Source organism: Echiichthys vipera (assembly GCF_963691815.1).
Source record: "Echiichthys vipera genome assembly, chromosome: 19".
Taxonomy (NCBI): domain Eukaryota; kingdom Metazoa; phylum Chordata; class Actinopteri; order Perciformes; family Trachinidae; genus Echiichthys; species Echiichthys vipera.
This window is the reverse complement of record NC_139844.1, coordinates 26,914,517-26,927,812: the sequence shown is the minus strand read 5'-3', so window position 1 is coordinate 26,927,812 and position 13,296 is coordinate 26,914,517. Positions and strand designations below refer to the sequence as shown.

General features: G+C 43.8%; 1 protein-coding gene across 4 annotated transcripts; it reads right to left on the bottom strand.

Annotated features, from left to right (window-relative positions):
* Window positions 1-2,164: 2,164 nt before the first annotated feature.
* On the bottom strand, window positions 2,165-12,813 carry gtf2a1 (general transcription factor IIA, 1). Of its 4 annotated transcripts, none has more exons than XM_083933484.1 (10): window positions 12,557-12,813; window positions 10,012-10,113; window positions 9,648-9,849; window positions 9,174-9,238; window positions 7,879-7,954; window positions 7,634-7,776; window positions 6,685-6,789; window positions 6,117-6,377; window positions 5,054-5,143; window positions 2,165-3,780 (listed from the first exon to the last, which is right to left on the bottom strand). In XM_083933484.1, exons 1-10 carry the CDS (start codon window positions 12,626-12,628, stop codon window positions 3,673-3,675), a joined length of 1,224 nt encoding a protein of 407 aa, XP_083789610.1. In that variant the 5' UTR covers window positions 12,629-12,813; the 3' UTR covers window positions 2,165-3,672. The 4 variants fall into 4 exon arrangements, with proteins under 4 accessions (XP_083789610.1, XP_083789611.1, XP_083789612.1 ...); XM_083933485.1 differs by having other exon boundaries at window positions 7,652-7,776; XM_083933486.1 differs by having other exon boundaries at window positions 12,599-12,813.
* Window positions 12,814-13,296: the final 483 nt, after the last annotated feature.

Below are 13,296 nucleotides of genomic sequence, written 5' to 3'. Positions count from 1 at the left end.
GCTTAAAGTAAAGGATGAATTGTTACAATAGTTAGCTTAAAGTAAAGGATGAATTGTTACAATAGTTAGCTTAAAGTAAAGGATGAGTTGTTACAACAGTTAGCTTAAACTAAAGGATGAATTGTTACAACAGTTAGCTTAAAGTAAAGGATGAGTTGTTACAATAGTTAGCTTAAAGTAAAGGATATGTTGTTACAATAGTTAGCTTAAAGTAAAGGATGAATTGTTACAACAGTTAGCTTAAAGTAAAGGATATGTTGTTACAATAGTTAGCTTAAAGTAAAGGATGAATTGTTACAATAGTTAGCTTAAAGTAACGGATGAATTGTTACAACAGTTAGCTAAAAGTAACGGATAAGTTGTTTCAATAGTTAGCTAAAAGTAAGGGATGAATTGTTACAATAGTTAGCTTAGACTAAAGGATGAATTGTTACAATAGTTAGCTTAAAGTAAAGGATACATTTTTACAATAGTTAGCTAAAAGTAACGGATAAGTTGTTTCAATAGTTAGCTAAAAGTAACGGATGAATTGTTACAATAGTTAGCTTAAAGTAAAGGATAAATTGTTACGTTAGCTTAAAGTAAAGGATGAATTGTTACGTTAGCTTAAAGTAAAGGATGAATTGTTACGTTAGCTTAAAGTAAAGGATGAATTGTTACAACAGTTAGCTTAAAGTAAAGGATGAGTTGTTACAATAGTTAGCTTAAAGTAAAGGATGAATTGTTACAATAGTTAGCTAAAAGTAACGGATAAGTTGTTTCAATAGTTAGCTAAAAGTAACGGATAAGTTACAATAGTTAGCTTAAAGTAAAGGATGAGTTGTTACAATAGTTAGCTAAAAGTAACGGATGAATTGTTACATTTGTCAGTTCAAAACCGATAAATGGTTAAAACGACCACATCCAGTGGTAGTGGGAGAAAAGGGGAGCGTACCCGTGTTCCTGGGTTCTATGTTCCACGCTTTGTATGTGACCGAGGAACACGGGACCGTTTAAGAAAAGGGTCCCATGTTCCCTGCTGTTCCCCGGTCTGGTATTTTTATCCTTACTCGGTGCCTAATTCCAGGGCAAATAGGCCTCTGTAGACCCTGGACCCCCCCCCCCCCTCACAAAATGCTGAATTAAACCAGCTTATGCGACGGGGAACATGGGACCCTCTGCAGGGAAAAGGACCCGGGGGGCACAGGGATGACCCCGGATGCTGACTCGACAGGACATTGGCAGTTCACTGTGTGGAAAGAAATGAGAAATAATATACTGTGGAGATACAGCTGGCAATACGCAAGTATAGAAACAATACTGACTTTTTAACACTGTTAACATCCACGATCAAGTCTCTTCTTACAAACACGTCAGGGAGAGGGTGGGGGGTGTGGATGGAACAGAAAAATAAGAGGATTTGAACCGGTGACACGGATCACCGGTTTAAAATGAAACATCGTGAGCTTTTTCTGACAGACAGCTTATTCGTGCATTCAAAACACAACCGTAAGAGTTTTGTTCTGAATATGATTTAATAAAAAAAAAAAAGAAAAGTTAAATTAATATGAACAATCATCTGAACAGCAGTGGAAACACACGAGAACACAATCAAAGCAGAGAGTACATACATCCTTCTCATGAGCCCAGCTAGCATCTGTTAATATTGGGAAACTAAAAGTTCAAAGGCACACGCAACATCCAACGACAGAGAACATAAAAGCACTCAGCACCTGTGAGCGGACTCAGGTTTTTAAATATCACTAAAAACCACGGTGAGCTACTGAACGCTGCTTCTTCACTGTGGCGGGAACTTTTCTGTTGGGACGTTTTGTTATATGCAGACGATGATGGGCTATTTAATAAGAGCGACGCCCCTTTATGGCCACTGTTTTCAGAGTACAAGAATCAAAATTGATGCAGTTATTTTTAATTCACTGGGGAAAGAATCAAATTAAAAAAGATCCATGCAAGAAAACTAATTATTTACCTGTTGGTTCTGCATCAGTTACCTTATCCGCGCTTCCTTCCTAATGAGGCGTCTTTAAAAACACTCTAAAAAGCATCAACCAAAATCGACACAACAGTCCAAAAACACGTACTTTATTTCAAATTGCTGCAACGGGGGCGCTAAAAACGAACTGCAGAGAAACACACAAGCCCCCCCCCCCCCCCCCCCCCAGAGTTAAACTCACTTTGATAGAAAATCTTCTGGTTTAAAAGTCACGGATAAAACGAAAGCACAGGAGAACACGTGGTGGACGAAATGATTCGGAGCACAGCGTAATGAAGCTTTTGTCCAAGCAAAAAAAAAAAAAAAAAGGAACACTTATTATTTTATAAGAGCACAGTTTGGTGCGGCTTTCCAACCTTTCAAAGAAACAAACAAAATAGAACATTTCATGAACTTTCAGGAATAAATAAAAGAAAAAAAAACGAATTAAAAACTCGATTTGACTTTTTGAATTGAGACATTTCAAGATTACGGCGTGTGCAAGAGAAATGAAGAAATACATCGCCAGAGAAAAGCGGTGACGGTACACACGTCAATCAACACACACGCGCACACGACGTACTTAACAGTCAGTCACACACACACGCGCACACACACGCACACACACATCAAACACGCGCTGTGGCTATTGATTTAACTTCACTGATTTCATGACACACTGATAAACGGACAGTGCAAACGCTCAGACGGCTGCGGGGAACTAGAAGAAGAAGAAGAAGAAGAAACACCAACAGGACAAAACTCTCAGACATTTTGTACAATTCTTAAATAAATTCAGTGTCGGATCTGTTCTTCTTTTGTGTGACGTTGTTTTGGGATAAAGGTGGAATGAAGCTCCAGAGAAGCCGATGAGTAAAAAATAGAATTAAATGTGTTTTTGGGATCGAGCGCTCGTTAGAAGATTAAAGATAATGCCTTTGAAACAACCGTGAGTTATTTTAGGATCGACATAATTTGACCTTCTTCGTCGTAACCCACGCATTAAAAAAAGAAAAGAATGTTTAAAACAATAACAGGTTGGTAACTACATAAAAACACTCTGGAGCACCATTTTCTTAAACGTGAATTGAGACGTGGTGACGATCCAAGGACAAAGATTAGACGCCAAAAAAGTGGATTCTGGCCGTTCTGAAGGCAGCGAGCTCGACTGGTGGCACTGGTTTGGACTTAAATGTAGACGCGAGTCAATCCAGTCGACCGACTACAGTGCATCATGGAGGTGTTTCTCATCTACGGGGTTATAACGGATGACTGCTGACCCTCCTGCGGCAGGGCAGGACGGGTCGGGTCACCCTGGTCCACTACACCTGTACGATGTGAAATGCTTACTTTTCCAACGCGCGTGAATTCTCTCAGGGACAAAAACAACAAAAACGTAGAGAAGCCTGGAAGAAGCAAAAAGAAGAAGGAGAGCGCTCTGTTCGCAGGCTTTCCCTTCCCCCCTGTAGGTTTCTCATCCCGCAAAGGCTAAGCGAGTGTTTCTTGACGACGCCCGGGGTTTTTACGGCACCTCGCGGCCCTTTGGGTCGGTCAGAGTTCTCGTGGACTCCGCAGAAAGTTTCCTGAAATGAATCCAGTCACAGGATATGGAAGGATATTGAAGTGTCTGTTAACTGGATAAAAAAAGGAGTTAAGAGTTCCTGCTCCTGTTGCTCTGTCTGTTTTTTTTTCCTTCTACTTCACCATTCGGCATCCCCAATGGCTTTGGAGAAGACGTAGTCTCTCCCGTTCAGATTCATGATCCCGTCCTTCAGGTGGAATTTCCATTTGTTCTTACTTCTGTGAATCTGGGGAGTGAAGAGGAGGAAACGAGCCGTGGGCGTCAGGGACAGATGGACAGTTTCATCTTACGGTGGACACCGTCTCTAATGTCTTTAGCCCATGCACACACGCACACACGCACACACACACACAAGACTCAGACACAAAGACATATGCTAACCTGCGGTGACCAATACTTCTTTATGAGCGCTGAATTAGCATCAAATAGTTCTGTAGTAGCAGCGTTCCTATATTTTTGTTCAAAGTCAAATTAAAGTGCATCTCAAGGAGCATTCACAGGCTTTCGAGGCACCGTGCGTTTGGGGTAAATCACATATTTACATACAGATCATACAGTATACTCTATCATTTCACTTCTCCATCACATTAAACTGCATGTTATCGGGCTATAAACGACCAACGTTATGTTTGTGATAGTTTTCTACAGGAGGTGACAAAAACAAAGTGTCACCTGTTTGTAACAAACACTGACGACGAGAAAAAAACAGGCTATAATCTACAAAAACCTGTAAATGTCCAGATTATAGTCAATCAGGGTGCGTGCACCTTTTCCAAGGTAAAATTTAAGCACTTTTAAGGTCCATTTTCAAGTTTTCCAGCACCTTAGGGCACATATTGCTACGAAAACGTATTGAAAATGATTATTTCACCTTTTTTATCCCATTAAAACAGATGGTTTTATGTTATAAACAACTAAAATTGGGTTTTGTAGCACCAGAAGGCTAAGACATTAAATTAAATGTCTATTCTTTAGCTATTTGTTGTGAAAGAAATGCAATACAGAGAGAATTTACAGCATTTTCGAGCACTTTATCCAAAATTCAAGCACTTTTCAAACCTTGAAAACTTTCAAATTTAAGCATTTTCAAGGATTTCAAGCACCTGACGAACCCTGATAATGTCCTCAAACACGCTACAGGATTGCAAAATGCATCTCGCTCATTTGTTTAAGGAGATGGAAACAGCCACTTAGCACTTTTACAGTGGCACTGCGTAACAATATATGATAGTGTGTGTTTGATTAAGCTGAAATGACAGCCGTGTTTTATTGAGTCCTCCTGTAAAACTGTTATTTTGTTTGACTAGTGTAAACTTTATAACACATTCACACAAACACTGTTTCATTTTTAAACATATTAGTGTGGATGAAGCCTTAGTCCTGCTATCGACTGGTGAATGTTAGAGAGTCGAATAACGGAAATTACACAAATATATACTTAGTGACACCCATTCATGTAAATGTAAATCCTAGTTGTCAGAAAAAGGATCAGTCCTTACCTTGTCGTACTGGCACACCACTACATTCTCTGTATCAAACAGCTCCTGGTCCTCCTCATCGCTGACGTCATCACCACTGTTCAGTGGCTCCTGACGGGAGCAAGAAGAATCAAGTAGTGAATTTAGTTATGATGCAAAAGCCTTCGAAAGGGGAATTTCTGGTGTTAGGGCGCACTCGCACTGTGCCTCCGTACCGTGCCCCGGGACGTTCCACGGCTAAAGTCTGGTTCGTTTGACCAGTGTGAGTGCAAGCGTACCGCGTCTAGGAGCGGCACGCTTGCCGTCCACGGCCCGTTTGGGAGAGGTGGGCTTTAGTAAAGCACGTTTGCACATGTACGAGCACGAGCGTGCGCACGTGTACGAGCGCGAGGCCTACGGCGGTTCTGAGGTCATTTCCTGTGCGCCTGTTGGGACATAGAAAAAAGAAGGAGGGACCATGCGCGGACATTTCAAACAATGGTGGTGAAAGGTTCACGTTGGTGTGATGCGGAGGTGGAGTGTTTACTGCAGATTTGGTCGATGAAAAGATTCAAAAACAGTCGACGAGACGCACAAAAACTCCGATGTCTACGGAAAGATCTGGAAACAAAGCCACGCATCGCCATGACGTCATCAATGCGTGTGACGTGTTACGGCGTGATGACGTATAGGCAGCAAGAAGCATTCTCCGAGGCCCAGGTAGTGTGAGTACAAACGGGCCTGGAGGGGGGGACAAGGACCCTAAAGCACGGGGCACGGGACGGAGGCACAGTGGGAGGGCGCCCTTGACAACATTAAAACCTGCAGAGTGGCTGATTTGCAGCGAGCTTAATGTCCGGTTAATCAAACCTACTTGTAAATGAGCCATATTTATTACCCGGGGAAAAGACAATATCGTTATAAAGTATGACATCACTTCTTTTTGCGAGCTGAACTTACTCTGACTCCACTGATCCTCTATCAGCGTATCTAATGATTTCTGCTGAGCCTGGCACAACCATCACTGCAGCACAGCTGCCATTAAACACAAGCTTTTGTTCTGTGTCACATCAACTTGGACTGTTTCGTTCCCTCTGGTGCCCACCTCTTCCACCTGCCCGTCCTCTCCCCCGTCCTTGTCCTTCTCCTCCTCCTCGTCTTCGTCGTACTCCTCCTCCTCATCCTCATCCTCTTCTGAGGAGGTGTCCCCGGCGCCGTCCACCTGCAGCATCTGGGGTTGAGCCTGGGCTTGCTGCTGTGCCTGGGGCTGTTGTTGGACCTGTGGTGCAGCTGCACCCTGGGCCTGCTGGACCTGAGCTGTTGCTGCCTGACTGGACTGCTGCGCCATAGCTGCTGCCTGCATCACCTAACAGCAAAAGGGTCCAGGAAGAGAAAACAGCATTCATCACGCCATTAGTGTCGTTTGCGAGAGTTTGAAGGAATAAATATGGGGAAAAACACAATTCTAGATGCGGCTTACTGTCCAACACCGTGCAAGCTAAGGATAATATTAACACACCCGTCACACTTCAGTCCAACATAGACACAGATGTCGGCCAGCAATGTGACAAAACAAAAAGGGCAGGATATATGATGGGAACACAGAGGTTGCAGAGCACACTGCCAGAAGAGAGCAATTAAATCAGTAATGAGGGACATGAGGAAGTGCTAACCTGCGTGTTGCCTTGGACTTTGTTTCCTGAAGCTAAAACGATCTGCTGCGGCTGGATGATGACTCCTGTCTGCTGGGGCAGGCCTCCCTGCAGAGGAGCCAGCACCTGAAGGACAGGAAGAACTCACATTCTGCAAAAGCTTGAGGATAAAAAGCCTTTCATCTGTTACATCTGAAAATGGCAAGAGTTATTCTATTAAATCCCTAATTGACTTATTGTAATTGTTATTGTAAAACAGAGAAATAGACCAGTGATGCGTTTTATGAGCCTATTTCTGGTGTTTTTGGAGAAGGCCCTGGATAATGTTTCTTAAGGGGAAAGGGTGATGTTCGAGTCAAGTGTGCTTTCCAGCATTGATGTTTTTCATGGCACTTCCTTTCCCATATTTCACGTTTTTATTTCCATAAGTTGGTTCTTCCACCGCTGCAACGCCAGAGGACCCACAGCTCTGTAGCCAAACAGGAGACTCACGGGATGTCAATTATTATACGATGAGCTGGGGCTGGGCGACGTTACAATGTATATCGTGAAAACAACGTAAAAACGTCTGACATTTTTATCTTTCTATATTGCTTCAATCCCAATGTTGGATCAAAAGGCGCTGCGGCGATATTTACGGCATCTGGACGATGCGTTAGATTCTGATCCTGGCGCGTTTGTTTTATATTAAAGTTCTTTATAAAATGAGAAAATACTCTGCACTTTTCTTCTGTCAAGAGTTTGAGTCACACGGGAGCATACAGAAACAAACTTCACCATGTGGTTATTTCATACGGGCTATTTTCTTATTAAATTACCAGAAAACATGCTATATATCTTTTAGGTTGTGGTCCTATCTCCCAGTCCTACTATGAGCTATATGAACGAGATACATGCAGTCATGTTGCACTTCTTAATTCCCTTTTAATTCCCGGTCTTACATCGGTTTACCAAAGTGAGGTGTTCCTACCTGTCTAATGGGGCATACCTGCTGTATGACCGGTGCCTGCACGCCGCCGGGCTGCATCTGCTGCTGCAGGAGGATCTGCTGCTGGGGCTGCTGGATGATGTACTGCGCCCCATTGGGAGCACGGACCACCTGCAGGATCTGACCTGAGAGTCCACAAAACAGAGGAGACGTGAGCGCCGACGTAATTTGGTGATTTGAATATCAAAGTATAATCCGGTGCACGTATAAACTTGTGAGTGCTTCACCTTGGCTTGTGATGAGCTGTTGGTATGGGGTGACCCCTGTGGGCAACGCAAGGGTTGCTGCGGTAGCTGCCGCACTCTAGAGGAGAAAAGAGGAACATGCATGCGTGACTGGAACAAGGCAGTCAGGTACACACCCACTTGCACACACACACAGTGTAATTCCACAGGCAAAAGTTTTGTTTGAACTTAAAGCAGTTCAAGAATGTGGAAAACCACACTGCTTGAAGTTTTGCGGTTGCCATGGTGTAAATGCTTTATAGGAGGTTTTAAAATACACACCAGGTACACACAGGTATTTATGAATTCATGGTTAAGTACATTTCTCTGGAGAGACTTAAGTATTTATGAAATGCAGCACAACCTCTTCACTGTCTAAGTGCTAATGTTCCTATTCCCCCGGCTGTTGTGATAAAAGCAGCCTTTACATATTCACATTCATTCATTTTACCTGCCAGGTTTAACGGTGAAAGGTGAGGGGATTTGCATGTGACGCTTAAACAAAGCGTTGGAGAGTGAATAAAAACAGTTCACTAATACAGCACAGATGGGAGCCTTGACACCAACAGATGGCTGGCAGAACAGAAGTGTTGTTGAGGGAAGGACAAAAAAAAGGAAGGGAAACTGATGCAGGGGGAAAAGTGTATGTGACACACAACCAGAGCATGTAAGAGTGTGTGTTATCCACAGCTTTATCTCCACTGCAACTAGACAACTCTCTGAAGGTCCTTCCTCTGCTGTACTCTTTCTGTAACCTTCTGCCCCTCCATCTGTCTGCTACTACACCGGTTGTCTTAGGTTCCTCCTCTTCTTTTGGATGGCTACGAAACACGTGCGTGGAAACAAGCTTTCCTTTCTCTCAATAAAAATATATGACAATAACAGAGCGCTACAATAAGTAAGGGAGAAATGGTTGCATTGCATCTGATGTTTTTCTCATAAGCACAAACCCCCGATCTATAAATGCAGGTTTGTTTAATATGTACATTATCTCCTTTGCGTTGAAAGGAGCCAGTTGAGGTGGTTCAGGATCATCTGGTAAGGATGAACCCTGGGCGCCTCCCTAGGGAGGTGTTCCAGGCACGTCCAGCTGGGAGGAGGCCTCGGGGAAGACCCAGGACCAGGTGGAGAGATTAGACCTCCACACTGGCCTGGGAACGCCTCAGGATCCCCCAGTTAGAGCTGGTTAATGTGGCCCGGGAAAGGGAAGTTTGGGGTCCCCTGCTAAAGCTGCTGCCCCTGAGACCTGACCCCAGATAAGAGGCTGAAGATGAGATGAGATGAGATGATGTACGTACCATCCCCGTTGCACTCATGTGCTGAAGGATCTTGGAATCCTGAACAATGACTTGCTGCTGGGGAGCTGTGAAGAGAGATGCGTTTTAATTAAATATGCTCATTTTTATGTCCATTCTTGTATTTCAGGTTTCTACTTGAACATAATGACATGTTTCAATGTGAAAACAACATTTTTCTCATCCCGTCTGTCTGAATAGACCTGTATTCACCCTCGATCTGAAACACCCCGTTTTGACCCTTTAAAAAAGACCAGTCTGCTCTGATTGCTCAGCATTTCTGGGGCATAATTTCACTTTTTGAATATCACATTCTGTCAAGAAAGGCATAAAATAGAGGACTTTATTTCCAGTGGGCTGTGTATGACTTGTCCAAATAGACATTTCTGTGGTGTGTGTAAATGGTATTCACAGATGTTGCGTTTATAGCTTGTCGTTCTTTACCACCGCGGCGTGGCAGTGACAGTGCCCACGAACCTTGCTGCTGCTGAGGGGGCAGGATGACTTGCTGGGCCTGTGCTGGCTGCGTCACCTGCTGGACCTGCTGCTGGACCTGCTGCTGAATCTGATGCTGGACCTGCTGGACCTGCTGCTGCTGCTGAGCGGCCTGCAGGGCTGCCTGCTCCTCGGTATGGAAGCCCTCCACTGCCTTGGACTGCAACAGTTTGTTTTCCCATAGCTGAAGCATCAGGCAGGAGAAAGAGGATTCGTATTAATATTTTAAGATGTACCACGATACATACATCCAGGACATTCTCACAGAAAGATGCATTATTTGTGTACGGAGGAAACTCTCATGAATAGCTGGCATTTGGGAAACCCTAATAAAAGTGATATTTACCGTTTTCAGCTCCAGGAGAACTTGCTCATCCACTCCCTCGTCCAGGAACAGCTCTCGCACATCGTTGATCACGTCCTCAATCACGGCCTTGTACAGTTTAGGCTATGAGGAAGCAGGCACACGCAAAAAGAAAGACAGACAACACGTTTGCGTTACTGTTTATCAAATAAAACCACATATATGTAATATACATCTTTACTACTGGGGGCTAACTTTACACAGACCACATGGCTTCTGGTATTCAGAAGTATGTTATAGGAAGACATCAGTTACTAATAGTGCTTCACAGCTGCCGCGACAGCAGCAAAGCATTGCATGTCCATTAGACCATGTTGAGATAAATAAAATGTCGTCTTAAATAAGCATAAGGTAGTAGGCCTTTAATATGGTAATATCGAGTGTATATCTGGTATAAACGTAAAGCTCAACTCTAAAACTGCACCGTGTGGAACAGAGGCAGCGCTCGTCAGCAGGAAAGTCGGGCAAATGCTTGGGCAAAGTCTGCCATCACAGTAGGAGACCCGACCTCCCTGAAGCCCCCTACACGTGATACGCGGTAAAAACGTAGTGACACGCACCGCTCGGATTTGCCTCTCTGCCGCTGCGCTCAAACTTATTGTGTGTCCGAGTTTCCTGAACTATTTAGAAAGAAAGAGTGCGTGCCTTTATAAGTCCTGGGAGGGGAAATTCACGCTTCCCTCTTTTATTGTTCTTTGTACACACACACACACACACACACAAGCCTCAAACATGCACACACTCACAGTCAGGTCCTATATTCATGCATTAATGGAGAGATGTCAGAGCGTGAGGGCAGCCCCATGAGAAGAGCCCAGGGCAGTTTCAGGGTTTGGCGCCTTGCTCAAAGGCACCTCAGCAGAGCCCAGGGGGTGAAATGGCACCTCTCCAGCCACCAGTCCACCCTCCTCTGTTGGTCTGGACGGGGACTAAACAGCGACCCTTCGGTTCCCAAGCCAAGTTGCCAACTGACGTTATATTAAAGGCGTATTACACTCTCGGCAGAAAACGTAATGCCTATACGCAGTCACACCAGGTTTGTGAGCTAATGGTTGTTTTAATACTAAGGTTAATTTAGCCGTTTACCGGGTCTCTGCACCCCACATTGCGTTGAGCCCAGCGCAAAAAGCTTCTTTTTTTTTTTTTTATTGTTCATATTTCGAAAATAACCAGCTTTGAAACAAACTAAAATGTGCACTTTTGCTAATTTTTTTTGGTGTCAGATTATTTATAACATAATGGTGATAACGCTGATTTAAGGGGCCCCTGTGATTTTCTGCCTAGGGCCCCAAAAAGACTCTAGACTCGCCTCTGTTACGAAATAATCCCTGGGGTTTGGGTTCAGCTCAGAGTGCACGTTTGTTATGCTAATCCACATGAGAGCAGGTCTATATGTCCGTCTGTCACAACCGACAACTGCGGCACACACGACCAAGAAATAACCCGTGCAAACGTCTACAACGGCGGCACCTATGCACCGTAAACACGCGGTAATGCGTCCGCCGCACTGCGCCCTATCGCCCGCATGTCCAGCAGCACGGACCTCGGCCTCTCCTTCCCTCCCACCTCGGCCTGACTGCGCGCTGCTGCCGCTGCTCCTCCACTATTTAAAGCTCCGTGTGGTGTTTATATGTAGAGCCGGTGACGTAGCGTCGAGTAGCACCTTCCCATCCCGGGCAGTCTATATTAGAGAGCCAATATGGCGGTATAAAACCAGGCAGCAGGAGGAGGAGGGCCACAACCGGAGCGACAGGAGACGTGGAAGCCATTTTACGGAGCGGCGAACTGCGCGCTCGACAGCCCCCGTACTTTGAACGTTTCGTGGCCGAGTGTGAAGGGTTTTTTTCGGTGTTATATCTTTATGAGTGGTCGGTTGTTGCTAAGTGGCGTGTGTTTATCGGTGGGGAGCGGGAGAAACTGTGTTGTGAGACGGGTAAAAGGTGGTGGTTTGTTCGGGACGGCTCAACGGTCGTGGAATGGTGGACAATGGTGACTGACCGTTGACGGTTTTTTTTTTCGACTTTAATTTTTATTTAATTTAAAATATAACCTCCATTCATTCGCAGTGGATAGTGGCGAGGTGCTTTGCGAACATTTGCAGCTTTTAAATGATATAAAATAAACAATTTAGCTCCGTATTTCATCTCATAACCAACTTATCGACACACAAATTCAACTCCCAGCTAAAAAAAGAGCAACAAACACCAACCGTTACCAATATTTAAAGTCTTAAAACTCATTTAACCATCATTATTTATGAATCATCTAATATACGAGCACTTATGAAAGGTTAAACCTGACAAAAAACCCATAACTCAACTTTAAAATCTACATTTTCATCATTTTTCACTCACGTTAGCCGTTGGCGGCTTTATCTCAAGAGAACAATCTGGTAAAAATGATTAAAATGGCCGATTGACTGAACTGAAAGGTCTTCGTTTTATTTGATATGTTAACAGTGAAGTGTTTTGTTAAGAATAAACTCATTTTTCTGACACAAATCAAAGCAGCTCTCCATTCTCTTTACCCCCATTTTTCCCCCGTTGACAATCCTTAGATTGATCCTTACCACTGGGTTCGAGTTAGCCGAGCTCGCCATTATACGCGTAGTGTAAAAACCACACGGAAATAGGCGAGAAATAGATGAAAAATTACAAAAAAAACGACTTAAAACAACTGGGTGCGATACTTTAAAACAGCCGGCATCACTTTTGTAAATAAAACACAGTTTTTACGGTCTTATTTACAGTCCCGGGCTGCGACTCCCCAGCCGTCCTCCGTCCGTCGTTGTCCTGCTTTATATACTGAGCGATGGAGCTGCGAGTGCGCGAGACATAGGGCAGGGTCAAGCCGCTGATCTCGCGAGATTTCCGTGAGGAGTGTGATGACTAATCAATACACTGCTGCTGCTGGGAAATGTAGTTTAAAGGTGGTAAACTGTAAATAACTGTGTTCATGTGGCATTAGAGTTACAATAATCAGGGATCTTGTTTACTGAATTGGGCCAACTGCAAATATTATGACCTATAAAAGGAATTAATCACATGGCACAGGAGTTACGCGTTATTATATATGATATTGTTATTATTATAAATCTGTTTATGGAGTTTTTAAAGGACAGGAAAGTTTACATTCAAGATTCAAGATTCAAGAAGGCTTATTTATTTATCCAGAGGGAAATGATTGTGCAACAGTTTCAATACAAAGGTGGGAAAGGGTCAGAGTGACAATAAGCATAAAAACATAAATTACATCAAAATAAAGCTA